General features: G+C 35.2%; 1 protein-coding gene across 2 annotated transcripts in view; it reads left to right on the forward strand.

Annotated features, from left to right (window-relative positions):
• Window positions 1-13,435, forward strand: part of NTRK2 (neurotrophic receptor tyrosine kinase 2) — a 183,285-nt gene that overhangs the window by 37,139 nt on the left and 132,711 nt on the right. Inside the window, exons 6-8 of one of the 2 annotated variants that reach the window (XM_015823806.1) lie at window positions 6,394-6,530; window positions 8,140-8,272; window positions 9,051-9,350. In XM_015823806.1, coding sequence (XP_015679292.1) covers window positions 6,394-6,530; window positions 8,140-8,272; window positions 9,051-9,350 — 570 coding nt within the window. The remainder of the gene's footprint in view (window positions 1-6,393; window positions 6,531-8,139; window positions 8,273-9,050; window positions 9,351-13,435) is intronic. The other variant, XM_029285647.1, reaches the window with a different exon arrangement.

A 13,435-nucleotide genomic window follows, 5' to 3' on the forward strand; every position in this document is an offset into this window, starting at 1 on the left:
GTCTTTCCAACCCATTTTTTAGCATTAAGTACTCCTCCCCTTTCCCAGAAATGTTTGCCCTAATCATAGATTGCTCTAAAGCTTTTGGACCATTGTAAGATTATTTTAAACCCAAGACTTTTAGATACTAGGCAGATGAACAACTAGATATTTACCTGAAAGGAAGACTTCTTTAAATTCAAGATATTCTCTTGCCAAAAAGAATCTAAATTTTAAAAAAAGTCTCCATTACCATATTCTCTGAGAATCTAAGATATATTTTCTCATTTTAAGTTATATTGATTTTATTTCAGGTAAATAAATGAGACATATCCTGTAGTTTCTTTCCTTACCAGTAGGTGGCAAGATCCTACAGAAATCTTCCCATCTGAATGCCTTGATAAGATTCTGCCACAAAAGACAATGCAGCCTAGTAGTCTGTGCTCTCAGTTTGATATCCCAAGCCAAGCCAAAACAAAAGAACAAAATCAACCAGCTATCGATACAATCTTGAGATATACCAGCTGTTATCAAAGAAAACATCAGAATTGCTTTGACGTCTTGAACTCATTGAGAGGGAACCAAAGGAACTGTGGGATTAAATCAAAGGCATTTTTGAGGATGAATGTGAAATGAGATTACCCCAGAAATAGAATAAAGCAAACTGGATGTCAGAACAGACAGTGAACATTGCCCAGAAGAGAAGAGAAGACAAAGTCAAGGAAGATATGATTTCAGAAAGGAACTTAAAACAGAATTTCAAAAACTTGTTAAAAGAGACAAGAAATAGTAAAGATATTGAAAATGGAGACAGACACAGAAGAACAAGGGAAGTCAACCAAACAATTTCCTAACTTAGGAGATTGCAACCTTGAAATGATAATGTTAAGAGACATCAATGGATAGATAATAACTGAATTAAGAAAGATCTAACAAAGAGGATTATGCTGAAACAGTAGAGATATCAACATCCATGATACTTTAGACAATATTCCCTACTTATTTTTATCAGGGAATGCTTGGAAGAATGGATGCACCAGAAAAGTTTTAAATTATTTCTTTCTGCTTCCCTGTTTATAATAAGTAAAGGAGTCTTTTCGGATTTTACTACGCTAGTTGTTGCCAACTATAGGGAGTGGCGCTTATCTTCGTTTCCGTTTCTTTTTATAATACATCCCTATTTATAATACTCCATCTCTGTTTATAATACTGATTATAAATTACCTTTGGTTATTTATAGGGCGTTTTTGTTAGAATAAAAACAGAAGAGTTTTATAATGATTATAGTTGTGCAGAGGTCTAGATTTGAATGGTAAAAGTTATTTGGAATACACATGGGCACATATGTAGCCCCTGTCTGGTGCACCTTAAATCAGATGCATATTTTCCTAAGATCCTGAGATCTATACATACTCAGAATCATAGTTTGCTCTTTCAACACAGTTCCATGTACAGCCATAATACTGACAGAGAAAGATATCTATAAATCAAAAAGATTCTAGATGAATGGAAGGTTGGTCAAGTTGCTTCTCCACAGATTTTGGATGGATATCATGTGGCTTACTTCATTATGTACCCATCAACATCAGCTCTAGTGAGCTTGCTGTACTCTGCAAAAGATATCCTGACCTGAAAAATTAACTTAATGATTCTTATTATATAAATGACAAACATAGGGAAAAAAGCTAGCTGAATTTTGCTGCTCCTAAAAAGCTAAACAGAGTTGAATTAGGCATATGTTTGTATAGGAGACCATTTGGAAATCCAAAGGCTTTAGTCTGAGAAGCTGAGAAAAAATAATAGACAAAAGCAGTGGCAAACTACTTCTATATTGCTTTCAAGAAGACTACACGGTTGTTTTCATATAGTCACTAGGAATTAAGCCCAACTCAAGAAAATGTGTACTTTATTGATGCACAAGAATGCAACCTTGTTATAAGAGATATACATAGTCAGAAATTATGAAACGGAGTCATAAATATTTTTTGCCTTCAGATTGACAACCTGCTTTGATTTATATGATTCTTCCCACAAGTGTGGCAGTGAAGATCAGATCAGAATCTCCCTTTTTTTAACTAATTGTAGTTTCTCAGAATATTCATATCTGAAAAATGTGGTTATCATTAAGGGAAACAAATGAACTTCGGATGAAATGGAAGCATATAAGCTAAGAATCATCTAGAGCAGCAGCCCCCAACCTTTTGGGTACCAGAGACCGGTTCCATGGGGAAAGGTTTTTCCACGGACTGGAGGGGGCGTGGTTTTGCATGCGGCCTTTATCCTATGGATGGGGCTTCACTTATTTGCATGCCTGGTTGCTAGCATGCCATGGACCAGTGCCGGTCTATGGACGGGGTTAGGGACCCCTGATCTAGAGAGATCACTACTTTGGCTGATTTTAGAAACTTGAGTAGGATTGAACTAGTACATATTTGGAAATGTAACCAGAAAATTCTAAATCAGTTTTTCTAGAAAGATTCTGGAAATAAATAATGGCAAACCACCACTCCTGTATTTTTACCAGAATGATTCCCTTAATAGTTCCATGGAGTCACCAGGGTTTGAGCTTGACTCATGAGGAGATTTTGCCTTCACTGTTGTGTACATCACACCAAAGTACTATTTATAGCGGGCATTATATCTAAGTTAACTATGCAAGCCTTTTAGGTAATGCCAAATGCTTTATGCAAAATGGCCTCTGAATGAGGGTATACAAAAACAACTAATATCTTATGCAGTGTTTCTATATTTAGAGATGCTCTCTCCTGTTGTCAAACTAATTAGTATGCAATCCCATTTTTCATTTCTTGTGCGTATATAGTTTGCAGTGTTGTTATTTGCTTTGTGCAGTTGCAACCATGGAGATATTTTATGTGTAATGCACCTTATTGTATTAAAATATAGATGCAGTAAACCAGGTTCAAAAATATATTCAGCACTAGGATTTTAATGGATGTTTTGTTTAATTTTGCTCTTGAGAGTTTGTCTAGTAATTCCAGTTACCGAAAGCTGTGGAAGAGGCTATAATAAACATGCAACTCACATACAGAGTTTTCTTCCAGTTTAGATAACTGCCAATCAAAGTTTTGTGACATGGTAAGTCTTATTGAGTGAATTATGGCTTCCTTATTAAAACATATCAATAGCATGATCTTAAAAAAAATCTGAGACCAATAAAAATACTTATCTATGAAAATAAGGTCCCTGTGATATAGCAAAAAAATGCTGTTTTATAGACATTAAACTGTGCTTGAGCATTTTAAAATATATTCAAATATTTTAACTGCATTTTAGAAGCCCAATAATCTCACCTATGATTTTCAAAATGGTTGCGACAATATCAAGCTGAGAAAATCAGCGTAGAATGGAATTGTTTTAAGTAGCTTGGATTTAGGCAAGTTTGGGCATAAATTTTAGAGGACTGGTTAAGTAAGAAACAAATACAAGTTTGGTTCTATCAGAGCTCCTTTTTGGCTGACAATGGCTTGTAGCAGCACATGCAAACTCTTGCTATAGAAAACTGAACAGCCTCACTGAGCTGTTTAATCCATAGTACATCCATTTTGAATAATAGTTTTGCTCATTGTAGCTCTCGGTCCTCTGCCCCTCAACATGTTAAGTGGAGTTAGTTATTTTGACTATTATTGACTGTGAGCTTGTATATATTTTCTTAAAAATAAGCCTTACATAGTTAGGGTACGGCTTGTTTCCAGGAGAGATTTTGAGGATTCTAATATTACTATTTCAATACTGCTCACATTCTGTCTCAATCATACCCTCACATAAATGAACTTGAAATATGCTCTTGAAAGGTTACATACTTGTTCAGCAGGGTTCAGAGTATTTTGTAAATGTGAAGTAATAAATTACGGTACAAAAAAGAGTGTCGTTTTTCACAGTTTGGAACATCTACGACTTCCTCTTCTTTTTACTTTAAGTTAAAGGTTTCTGCTAGTTTTGTCTGCCCTGAATTTTTAGCATTCTCAATCTCTTGATTTTTTTTTAGTGCAAATTGACTGATACTGTATTTTGAATAGAAGCTTGTGGAGCTGTTCAGAGGCAGGATGAAAGGAGGTTCTTTCAGTTCAGATTTTATTTATTCATAACATTTCACAGAAGAAGGGCATTCAGTGTTCTAACAGGTTGACTCCCCCCCCAATTAGATAGCTCTGCAAAACGGCCCCCTTGCCTCCAAAAGCAACACTTCTGCTGCTGTGTCCCTTTTGTTAGGGACATAGGTATTTAGGTAGGCTTCTGTTAGACTTACCTGGCATTTTTTGTGTATGTGTGACTAGCAGAAAGTTAATCAGCAACTTATCATTCAGTCATCTTTCTGCTTGGAATTTTGGAAAATGTGCACTGGGGGATGATATCATAAACCTTCTTGTTTTCCATGCATAGATAACACTCTGCTGAATCTTTGTGGATTATTTTCCATCTCACAGGAACGTAGATATCTTTAGCAACCTGAATGTGCCTAAATCCACTTTATTTGCTAGCCATATTTTCTCTCTCCTTCTTTGACTCCAACACGACCCTTCCTGTAACTCCTTTGGAGACTTTTATTTCCTTTTCCCTCTCTTGAGAGATGTATGTATGTATGAAAACCTTGTCTGTTTTCTCTCAGTTTCTTCCCATCCTTAAGTTTTCAGCTGCAAATATACTGTAGTTGTGTAGCTAGAAGATTATGTGACATAATGACAGTGTTATGCTGTTCCATTTTGTTACTTAAATTGTAACTAGCATGATCTTTGCCTTTACTTTCTGAAATCAATAAACAGGACTTCAGATCTGCATGGATAGTTGAGATCCGCAGCAGTCCATTAGCCCGTAATCGGAAATTTCTGTGTACATATTCATTGTCAAATACATACAATACAAGATTCACCTTATGAAGTAGTATTCCAAATGACAAACTGAAGTAGCAGTATCAGAACATAATTTCATATTTTGTTTTTTAAAAAGAAGTGTACAGATTTTGAAAGAAGAAGAAAATTACAAAGGCTCAGATTATCATCTTGGTCGTCATTCCAAAAGTATCACATTTAATTTTATTTCTTATGGAAAAAATATATTTCCAACTTTCATTATGTTCACAAGTTACTAGGCAGCTATACTACAAAACAGATAACATATTTTCAAGGACATCTCACAAAGGGGGAACATCCCTGTCTGAGGAACATAATCAGTGGTAAGATTCAAATATGTGAACAACCGGTTCTCTGTGTGGATGCCGCTTCCGGAAGTCCATTCTGGGTCCGGGCAACAAAAAATTAGCTACCGGTTCTGCCAAAGTGGTGCAAACCGGCTGGATCCCACCATTGAACATAATAGTAGTCAACATATTATTGCATAGTCCTTGAGAATTTTTATGTAAATTGGAATGGATAATAGTTATATGGGCAAGTATTAATTTTCAATATCAGCAATGAGGAAAAAAAAGCTTCTCTACAAGATTTTTCTATGTTTAATGTAAAATATTTTATATCCAACTGTATACATAAACATCAAACATTAGTTAAATGGATCTGATGAAATTTTATCAGTGGATGCTGTAAAGTCTATTGGTTCCTATATATGTATACACATTTCCTTGGGTATATTTGGTGGCACCAGCATATAGCCAGGTTACAAGAAATCAGTAGAATTTTTACACACGAACAAACTTTCATGTTGCATGAATTCAGAAATCATTCCTTTTTTTTTTTTTTTTACATATTCCACACAGTTAAAACAGGAGCCTACTTTTTCCAGAGTGACCAGGAAAAAACAAAATTAGGCGTGGAGTTGGAAATGACAAGTCAGTATTTGTTGTGTGTTTTAAGCAAGCACAAAACTAAAATAAATCCAGGCCTGTTCTAGATCTTGTGGAGAGATTTCCTCCAAATATTGGGGAAAGGGAAAGGATTTTAAGAATAATCTTTGGTGCCTATAGTCCCCACCGGTGGCATAGTTGAGTATTTTAAACTGTAATCTAATGATAGACTACTCCATGGTGGTCACTTTTACTATGAGGAATGGATTAGTTTGTAGATGTCTTCACTTGGGAGGAATGGAGAATAATCCAGTAAGTCACGTGATCTAAATTTCCTTTACATATTTTGATAAACATATTTAACTGAATGCAATAAGGAAGCAGGTGAATAGAGAAAAGAAATACTTCATACTAGATATTTAAAAAGTTTTACTTCAGACAGGGATAGCATCCAGCAGTTACTGCTACCACATGAAACTGTCAGTAGAATGAAGTCCTTTTACCTTTGTGAGGCTGTCTCAACAAATTAATCGGTCCTCTATTTATTATAAAGTTCTGTTTTGATGCGCCAAAATATTGCTGTTAATTTCTGAGAACTGACAAACATATACTATACTGTATATGTTCAGGTATAAAAATATTTCTGTCTTACCCTCTAGGCATGCCTTCAGTCAGGTTGAATACACAAAATCTCACGATTGTTGAAGGCAAAACTATCACTTTATACTGTGAAGCCACAGGAAGTCCATCACCAACGATAATTTGGCTTTTCAGTAATATTGTTTCAAAACATGAGGTAAGATTTTAATATTAAAGTATGTGTATTAGCAATGGCAAAACTCAAGTTTTGTGCAGGCATTAATTTATCTTGGATGGTGGGAGAGGCTACATTTCATCTTCTTTAAGAACATAAGGAAGGTTGGGGTTGGACCTAACTCTGGAGAATGGGTTGGGAGAGACAATTGGCCATGGAAAGCAACTGGCAACTAAGCAGCCCATTTAAAATAGGTGTCATTCTGCAGTAGTGGAAGTGTTCTGCTAAGAGTCTTGGCACTGCATTTTATACTAACCCATGTAGACTACCTTACAATAGTCCAACGAATGGTGATGAGTTAATATCATCATGATTTCCTTGATGCAGACAGGATTCTAGGCAATCTGGTGCCAGATTCTACCTGTCATTTAAGCAAAGGATTTCCAACTCATGAACCACCTTTTTTGTGGAAAGCACATCCCAATCCAGAGTAATTACTATGACCACTATTGATAGGATAGTCTTTATTTATTGATGAAAAACAACTTGTAGAGATTAAAGTTCAGCTTGTTTCATCTCATGAACCTTTAGCCTCTTGGTTCAGGACTTCTGTTGCATTGCCATGTGGCAGTTATAATTGGGTATCATAAGCATATTAATCACACCTCTTTCTGAACTTCCGCCAATTGTTTCTCAGAGGTGCTAAATATTAAAACAAAGAGCCCTGAATCCTGAGGAATTTTCACATCAGAGAACCCAAGGGTTTGAGTGCTTCTCCACTTTCCACTAATTTCATCATTCTCACACAAGAACTAAACCAGTGCGAAAAAGGGACACTGTCTACTATCTACTATCTAACTACTGTCCTTGCAAATAGCATATAAAATTATCATAGTGAATTGTATCAAATGGTATCTAGAAGTCTAATGGGGGGGGGGACACTTCCCTCATCTGTGTCCTGACTTATTGACTAGAGTGATTAGTACCATTAGTACCATTTCTATCCCATATTGAATTGTGACTGCAAAGGATCTAGAAAATGACTTCTACAGTAGAATCTTCTGTTACTGATTTTAAATTGCTTTCTGAATAACCTTCCCTAAAAAGGTAAGATTAGAAACTGGGTAAAGTTATCTAGAACATTTGGGTCCAAATATAACTTTTTCAACTTTTTCAAAAGAGAATGCATAATTACCTGCTGCTTTAGAATGGATGACATTATATCTTTTCTCAGGGAAATGTTAATTATCTTCTGAAATCACCTGGATGTCTTGCTTTGCTTCTTAAGGAGCTGGGAAGGGCATGAAACAAGCTGAATAATGGGGAAAGTCAAACTACCAAAACCCTTTTCTACTCCCTGGATTCTACAAGCCCATAGTATCATAGGAGGCACCACCTTGTTCACCATGCTGGATGTTGTCCAGCTGCCATCCAAGGTGGACTGAGCATAATAGTCTATCTGCAAAGAGGTTCACAAAACATGCAGTGCTTACACGGTGTTTGTTCCATCCATATTAGTAGTGTATAAAGGTTTTGAAAGTGTTCTTATGTAAATTAGTTAAGTACATTTGTTGGCGTTAATAGTATGCAGAAGATCGTATTTGGTTTTCAGTGGAAATTCTCTAAGCCTGTTTTTTTGCATTCCTTCTAGAGTGATACAAATAAGAACCCAGCTTCTCTTACTATAAAGAATGTCTCATCAAGTGACAGTGGCATACAGATTTACTGTATAGCAGAAAATACTGTGGGTGAAGACCAAGCTTCCGTCGACCTCACCGTGTTCTGTATGTAAATAACTTTATACAAAATTTTCATGCAGAAAATCGTAGCCTAATGAAAAAATTGGGAACTAACATTTTGGAATTTCCCAGAAAGAGAAATCATTTATAAAATATTTGCAAGAAGTAAATTAGGTTGAGAATTGTATCCTTTTCTTTTCTGATTCTTCTCAATGACTTATAGCCATAATTACTATGCCATCATACCAATGAAATTCTTCATCTGAATTTGCTATAGGATTCAGTGTATTTATTACTATTATTACATCAGTCATTAAGCAAGTGATATTGGTAAATGCCAGCAGTGGGGTAAATGCCATTAACAGACGATGTTCCAGTCAATCTTAAAATTATTTCTTATTCCATCCTCTAAAGTAGTCTGTTCTTAAAGGAGATGCACTTTCTAAGACTGTCTCTCACCAACTACTGAAATTTGCCAGTTCTTAGTGTTGATAGTAACCTTAGAAAAGGAATATGAAATGGAGGGACTAAATCAGGAGGCATCTGGTAGAGCAAATGCACAGCTGTCCTGATTCCCAGAGAAGCCCCCAAATCAATTCCCACCACCCACCAATGGTGTGGTAGTCAATAGAGGTGGTATGGGTCCTATTCTAGCAACTCGTCTCCTAGATAATTCATTTATTATTATACCCAAACAAAATTATTTTCAAATTCCATTCATTCTACCTTTCTACTTGTATCTTAGTTTTATTTGAACAAGCTGACTGATTGACAAAGAAGAGAATACATGAAAGACTCAGGGTTTTTTTCATTGTTATTATAGTTGCACCAAATATCACATTTCTTGAAATACCGTATTCGGACCATCACTGGTGCATTCCATTCAGTGTGAGGGGAAATCCACAACCTGTCTTGACATGGCTGCACGATGGGGCTAAACTGAATGAATCAGAATATATCTGGACCAAAATTCATGTTACCAATCGGACAGAATATCATGGCTGCCTCCAGCTGGACAATCCTACGCATGTCAACAATGGCAATTATACTTTGGTGGCACAGAATCAATATGGAAAAGATGAAGCCAACATCTCTGCTTATTTTATGGAAGATCCTGGAGGTAGTAAGTAATAATATAATTAGAACATTGTTGAAGCATTAAGTAGGTTTTTTTATATATAATTGTAGCATTAGGTGTAATAATGTCACTGAAAATTAAGCATTCATCTATTTACTTAGAAGAGTGAAGAAAATTTTAATCCCTTGTACTGTTAAGATAAAAGGTCAGATGATTAATATGCTAAAAAGCAAAAATATGCAAGTATAATATAATCTTCCTCTGAGTGAACAGCAATTAACTTTCTATGATAGCTTAAAGTATTTCTGCTTAGGATTTTTAGCCAATAATAGATTATTCTTATATGGTTAAATTCATAATAAAAGTAATATTTTCTTGTTTCCAATATTGCAGTACAAGATTAAAAGTATATTACTGCCACTGAAGGGAGCATTTTCCATCCATTTGCTTGCTTAACTTTTACTTTCTTTTTATCATCAGTCATCAGGGTCTACTTTTAGTAACTGATTAGATCAGATGGATATAGCATAATTTCCTCAATGTGAAATTACTTTTGAATAAAACCTTTTGAATAAAAACAATTAAGTCTTCTTTTCAGATATACTTAAAGCTAATTGCATTTCTTACCTGTGATTTTAATTAAATGTGATTTAAGTCATATCATCTTTCCTTTTTATCACTACTGCTAGCAGAATTATTAATTATAGGAAACTCTAAGAATGCTGGGATTTTTTTTTGTTTTTTCTGTGATGAATAGATCACATAAATGCAATCATAGTGGTGAAATGATCTATAAATTTGTAACACTATGGGGACACTTTAAAAGAAAAAAATGGTAAATTAATTGACTAGAGGTTGCCTGGCTATATGGTCTAAGGTGGCTGGGGCATGATGGGAGTTGTATTGTAATACATTTGGAGAAAACCAGCTTGGGGAAGGCTGAATAAGATTTTTTCTTCCCCTCAAGAAAAAAAAATGGCAGTACATAAAGGGAAAAGAAATAAAAGTGGATTGAATGTGGACAGAACTGAGAGAGTGTTAGAAGCCTTATTCTCTTTATCTTGCAACTTATAAGGGTATAGGGTTAGAGTAGTGCTTGATGCCTAATGCCAAAACTCTGTCCTGGTGAAGAAGACTAACCTAAATGATACATAAAATGTATTAATGGCTTTATTACTCCACTTAATATATCATTGACTTTAACAAAATCTCCTTGACTTCTGCACCTGGAATAGTTTATGCATGGAACGTAATTATGCCACCCATCTCCCCTGCAAGGTGACTATAATATCCCTAATAAGGAACTACAATAGATTAGTTCAAATTTTGCAAAGGTGTGCTCTCTGTTCCCTGCATTGTACTTTTCAAGCATAATAATGAATACTTTGACCTGGATCTTGTACAGACAAGGATGGCATCTTGGGATAGTTGTCAAATATTTGATATCCTGGAAATGTGCTTTGCAGATATATGATAGTTTGGGATTCAGAACAGAACAGAAAAACAAAATTGGAAGGGACCTTGGAGGTCTTCTAGTCCAACTCCCTGATCAAGCAGGAGACCCTATACCATTTCAGATAAATGGTTGTCCAGTTTCTCCTTAAACACCTCCAATGTTGGAGTACTCACAATTTCTGGAGGTTACTTATGGTTCTTAAGTACTTATGGTATAAGTAAATATCAGCTACTTATGATTTGCCTTAAAGGTATTCCCAGCAGTGTTCTGCACTGGATGCTTTAAATCATATTTCATCTTTTAATGTACGATATCTTCATTGCCCTACAAAGCAGCCCTATGAGACTTCCTGTACTGCAAAGTTTAGCTTAAAGTGGGGGAGAGAGTCCTGAATGGGATAGATAAACTTGTACCCAGTGTCCTCACTCCTGCAGGAATATGTTTTAACATGATAAATGTGCTGCTTCTTTCGGCTCTGACCTAAATTTAGTATGCCAGAAACTAAAATTCATTTTTTGCTATGTAGTTTGATTATCAGCATTTTAAAAGGACATTAGAATAAACAGTATTTGTCCATCTTTTCCCATTATGTAAATAAAGATAAATGTGAAAAGATAAAATCTGCTGTGATTACATTCAAAGTTTTTGTTGCTATTTAAGATGAATACAAATCATTCTTGGAATCGTAGCATGGCTATTGTTTCTTTGCATTGTCATTGTAAATTGTACATTCTGCACAATGAAACATGACAAGTAGACCCACACCCTGGTATTATATTCATTTCCATGCCTACGTGCTAGCATTAAATGTTACTGGATGTTTAATGAGCAGGAATATGCTCCTTGAGATTAGAATTGATTTTATGTCATCATAGAACTGACAAATACTTGAATAACAGTGTGATCTTATACTTGTATACTCAGAGGTCAGTTTCACTGAGTTTAGTGAGGCATATTCTCACTGAACCTTGAAAAGTATGTACAAAATTGCAGATTTAAAGGCTATAAGATAAATCTATCCACTTTTTAAGTGCAATTATCATAATCAAACTCAGAAGATCAGTTTTATCTCAAAGATGAAAACAGTCATAATGTGTGCTAAGATTCTGTACTGACAGAGACAGGTAATTAATTATTCTTAACGTTTGCTATGTAAATCTTTCAATAGGTATGCATAATATCTAGTAACAATGTTCTGTCTGTTAAAGTCTATTGTTGCATGTTACTATGACTAAGAAAATGGTTAGAACTATGCAGATATAACAATAGGACTATTAAGCAAATAAGAGCCTTTTATTGTCAGTGGTTTATGGGACGCAATAAACAATCTACAACCAGCCATTTTATTGTAAGTCCCTGGCCAAGAGGAAAATTGTACAATTAACCCTAAACAGAGAAGTGCAACATAGGAAGGGAATTCATTCCGTCCTTCTCCATTACTTGGGAAAAGAAATTAAGTGGGAAAAGAAATTAAGTGGGAAAAGAAATTAATTTCTAATTTCCCGTACTATTTCAGAACTTTCATATGCAAGTTTTTTTCAAGAAAGTATTGGCTTCATTTTGCTTTTTATATTTCAAACCATCTTTAGAATGTTCTAAAATTGCACTAGTTTTTCATATAAAACTATCAAATTTATGTTAGAGAATAATAATATGTTTCAAATGTAATTACATGTAATTTTTATTACTAATATTTAAACCAGTTAGACATAGAGACAGGTTCATTATCCAGATAATTTGTTAATATAAAATATGTACATAAAGCTGTACAGAAGAAATATTTTTTGGTCTGGGCACAAAATTTTGAGGTTAAGTTTGGCTTCTGTTCTTATTCAGAGCAGGCAGTAATATTTTTTTTTACTATTATGATTATTGAAATTGTTCCAAAAGTTTCTAAAATAAGGAATAGAGGATTAGAATACCAATTTACTTTTAAAGTAGGAGAGGAAAAAAGGTTTTTGAAACAAATGTGAAAAGTCAAACACTTGTTATATTCCTATGTTTTTGTTTTGTTTTGTTTTTAATTTGGCTTCTGTTGGCAAGTTCTGAGAATTTTAGTGATAGCTACAACTAACAATAAAATCACCCTTTTAAAAATTTGGAATAAGTCAAAAAGAGAAACGGAAAGATCATTTGGGCCTGGATTCCTCACTGGGATGTGTTTATTGTTGCCTTTGGGAACCTTCCCCAGCTCATGTCAGAGGACTAGCATACAGTGTATGTCAGTAAATGACAGAAACCTTCTAATGGCATTAGTGTGCCCTTGCCTTCATGTAATGGTTCCCCTATTTGAAAAAATGATACCATAACATGGTATCAGTTGCACCAAAAACTGAGTTCTCAAATTTCTGCTAAGTCTTGTAGACCCCTTCCTTTCCCAAGAAAGACAAGACACCATAAAAATAGTTATCAGAAGAAGTCAGTGTGCGTAAACTAAAGTCTTCCTTTCAGGCATTGAGTGGACCTCAGCCCCCCCCTTTTTTTCTGGAAAAGCTTGTAGGGCCTTGCCCTTTGAAGCTCAAGACCAGGTGGGACAGGTCTTACAGGTAGGCACTTTAGTGTCTCATGAGTAAGCTCACAGAGCTCTTCCTCCACAGAGCAATACGTGGAATGCTGGTTTCCAACCCCAGATGAGACAGAACTTACAGGTAGGCAACCCAGAGTCTCCTAAGCA

Source organism: Protobothrops mucrosquamatus, unplaced genomic scaffold, assembly GCF_001527695.2.
Source record: "Protobothrops mucrosquamatus isolate PMUCROS unplaced genomic scaffold, P.Mucros_1.0 scaffold1995, whole genome shotgun sequence".
Classification (NCBI taxonomy): domain Eukaryota; kingdom Metazoa; phylum Chordata; class Lepidosauria; order Squamata; family Viperidae; genus Protobothrops; species Protobothrops mucrosquamatus.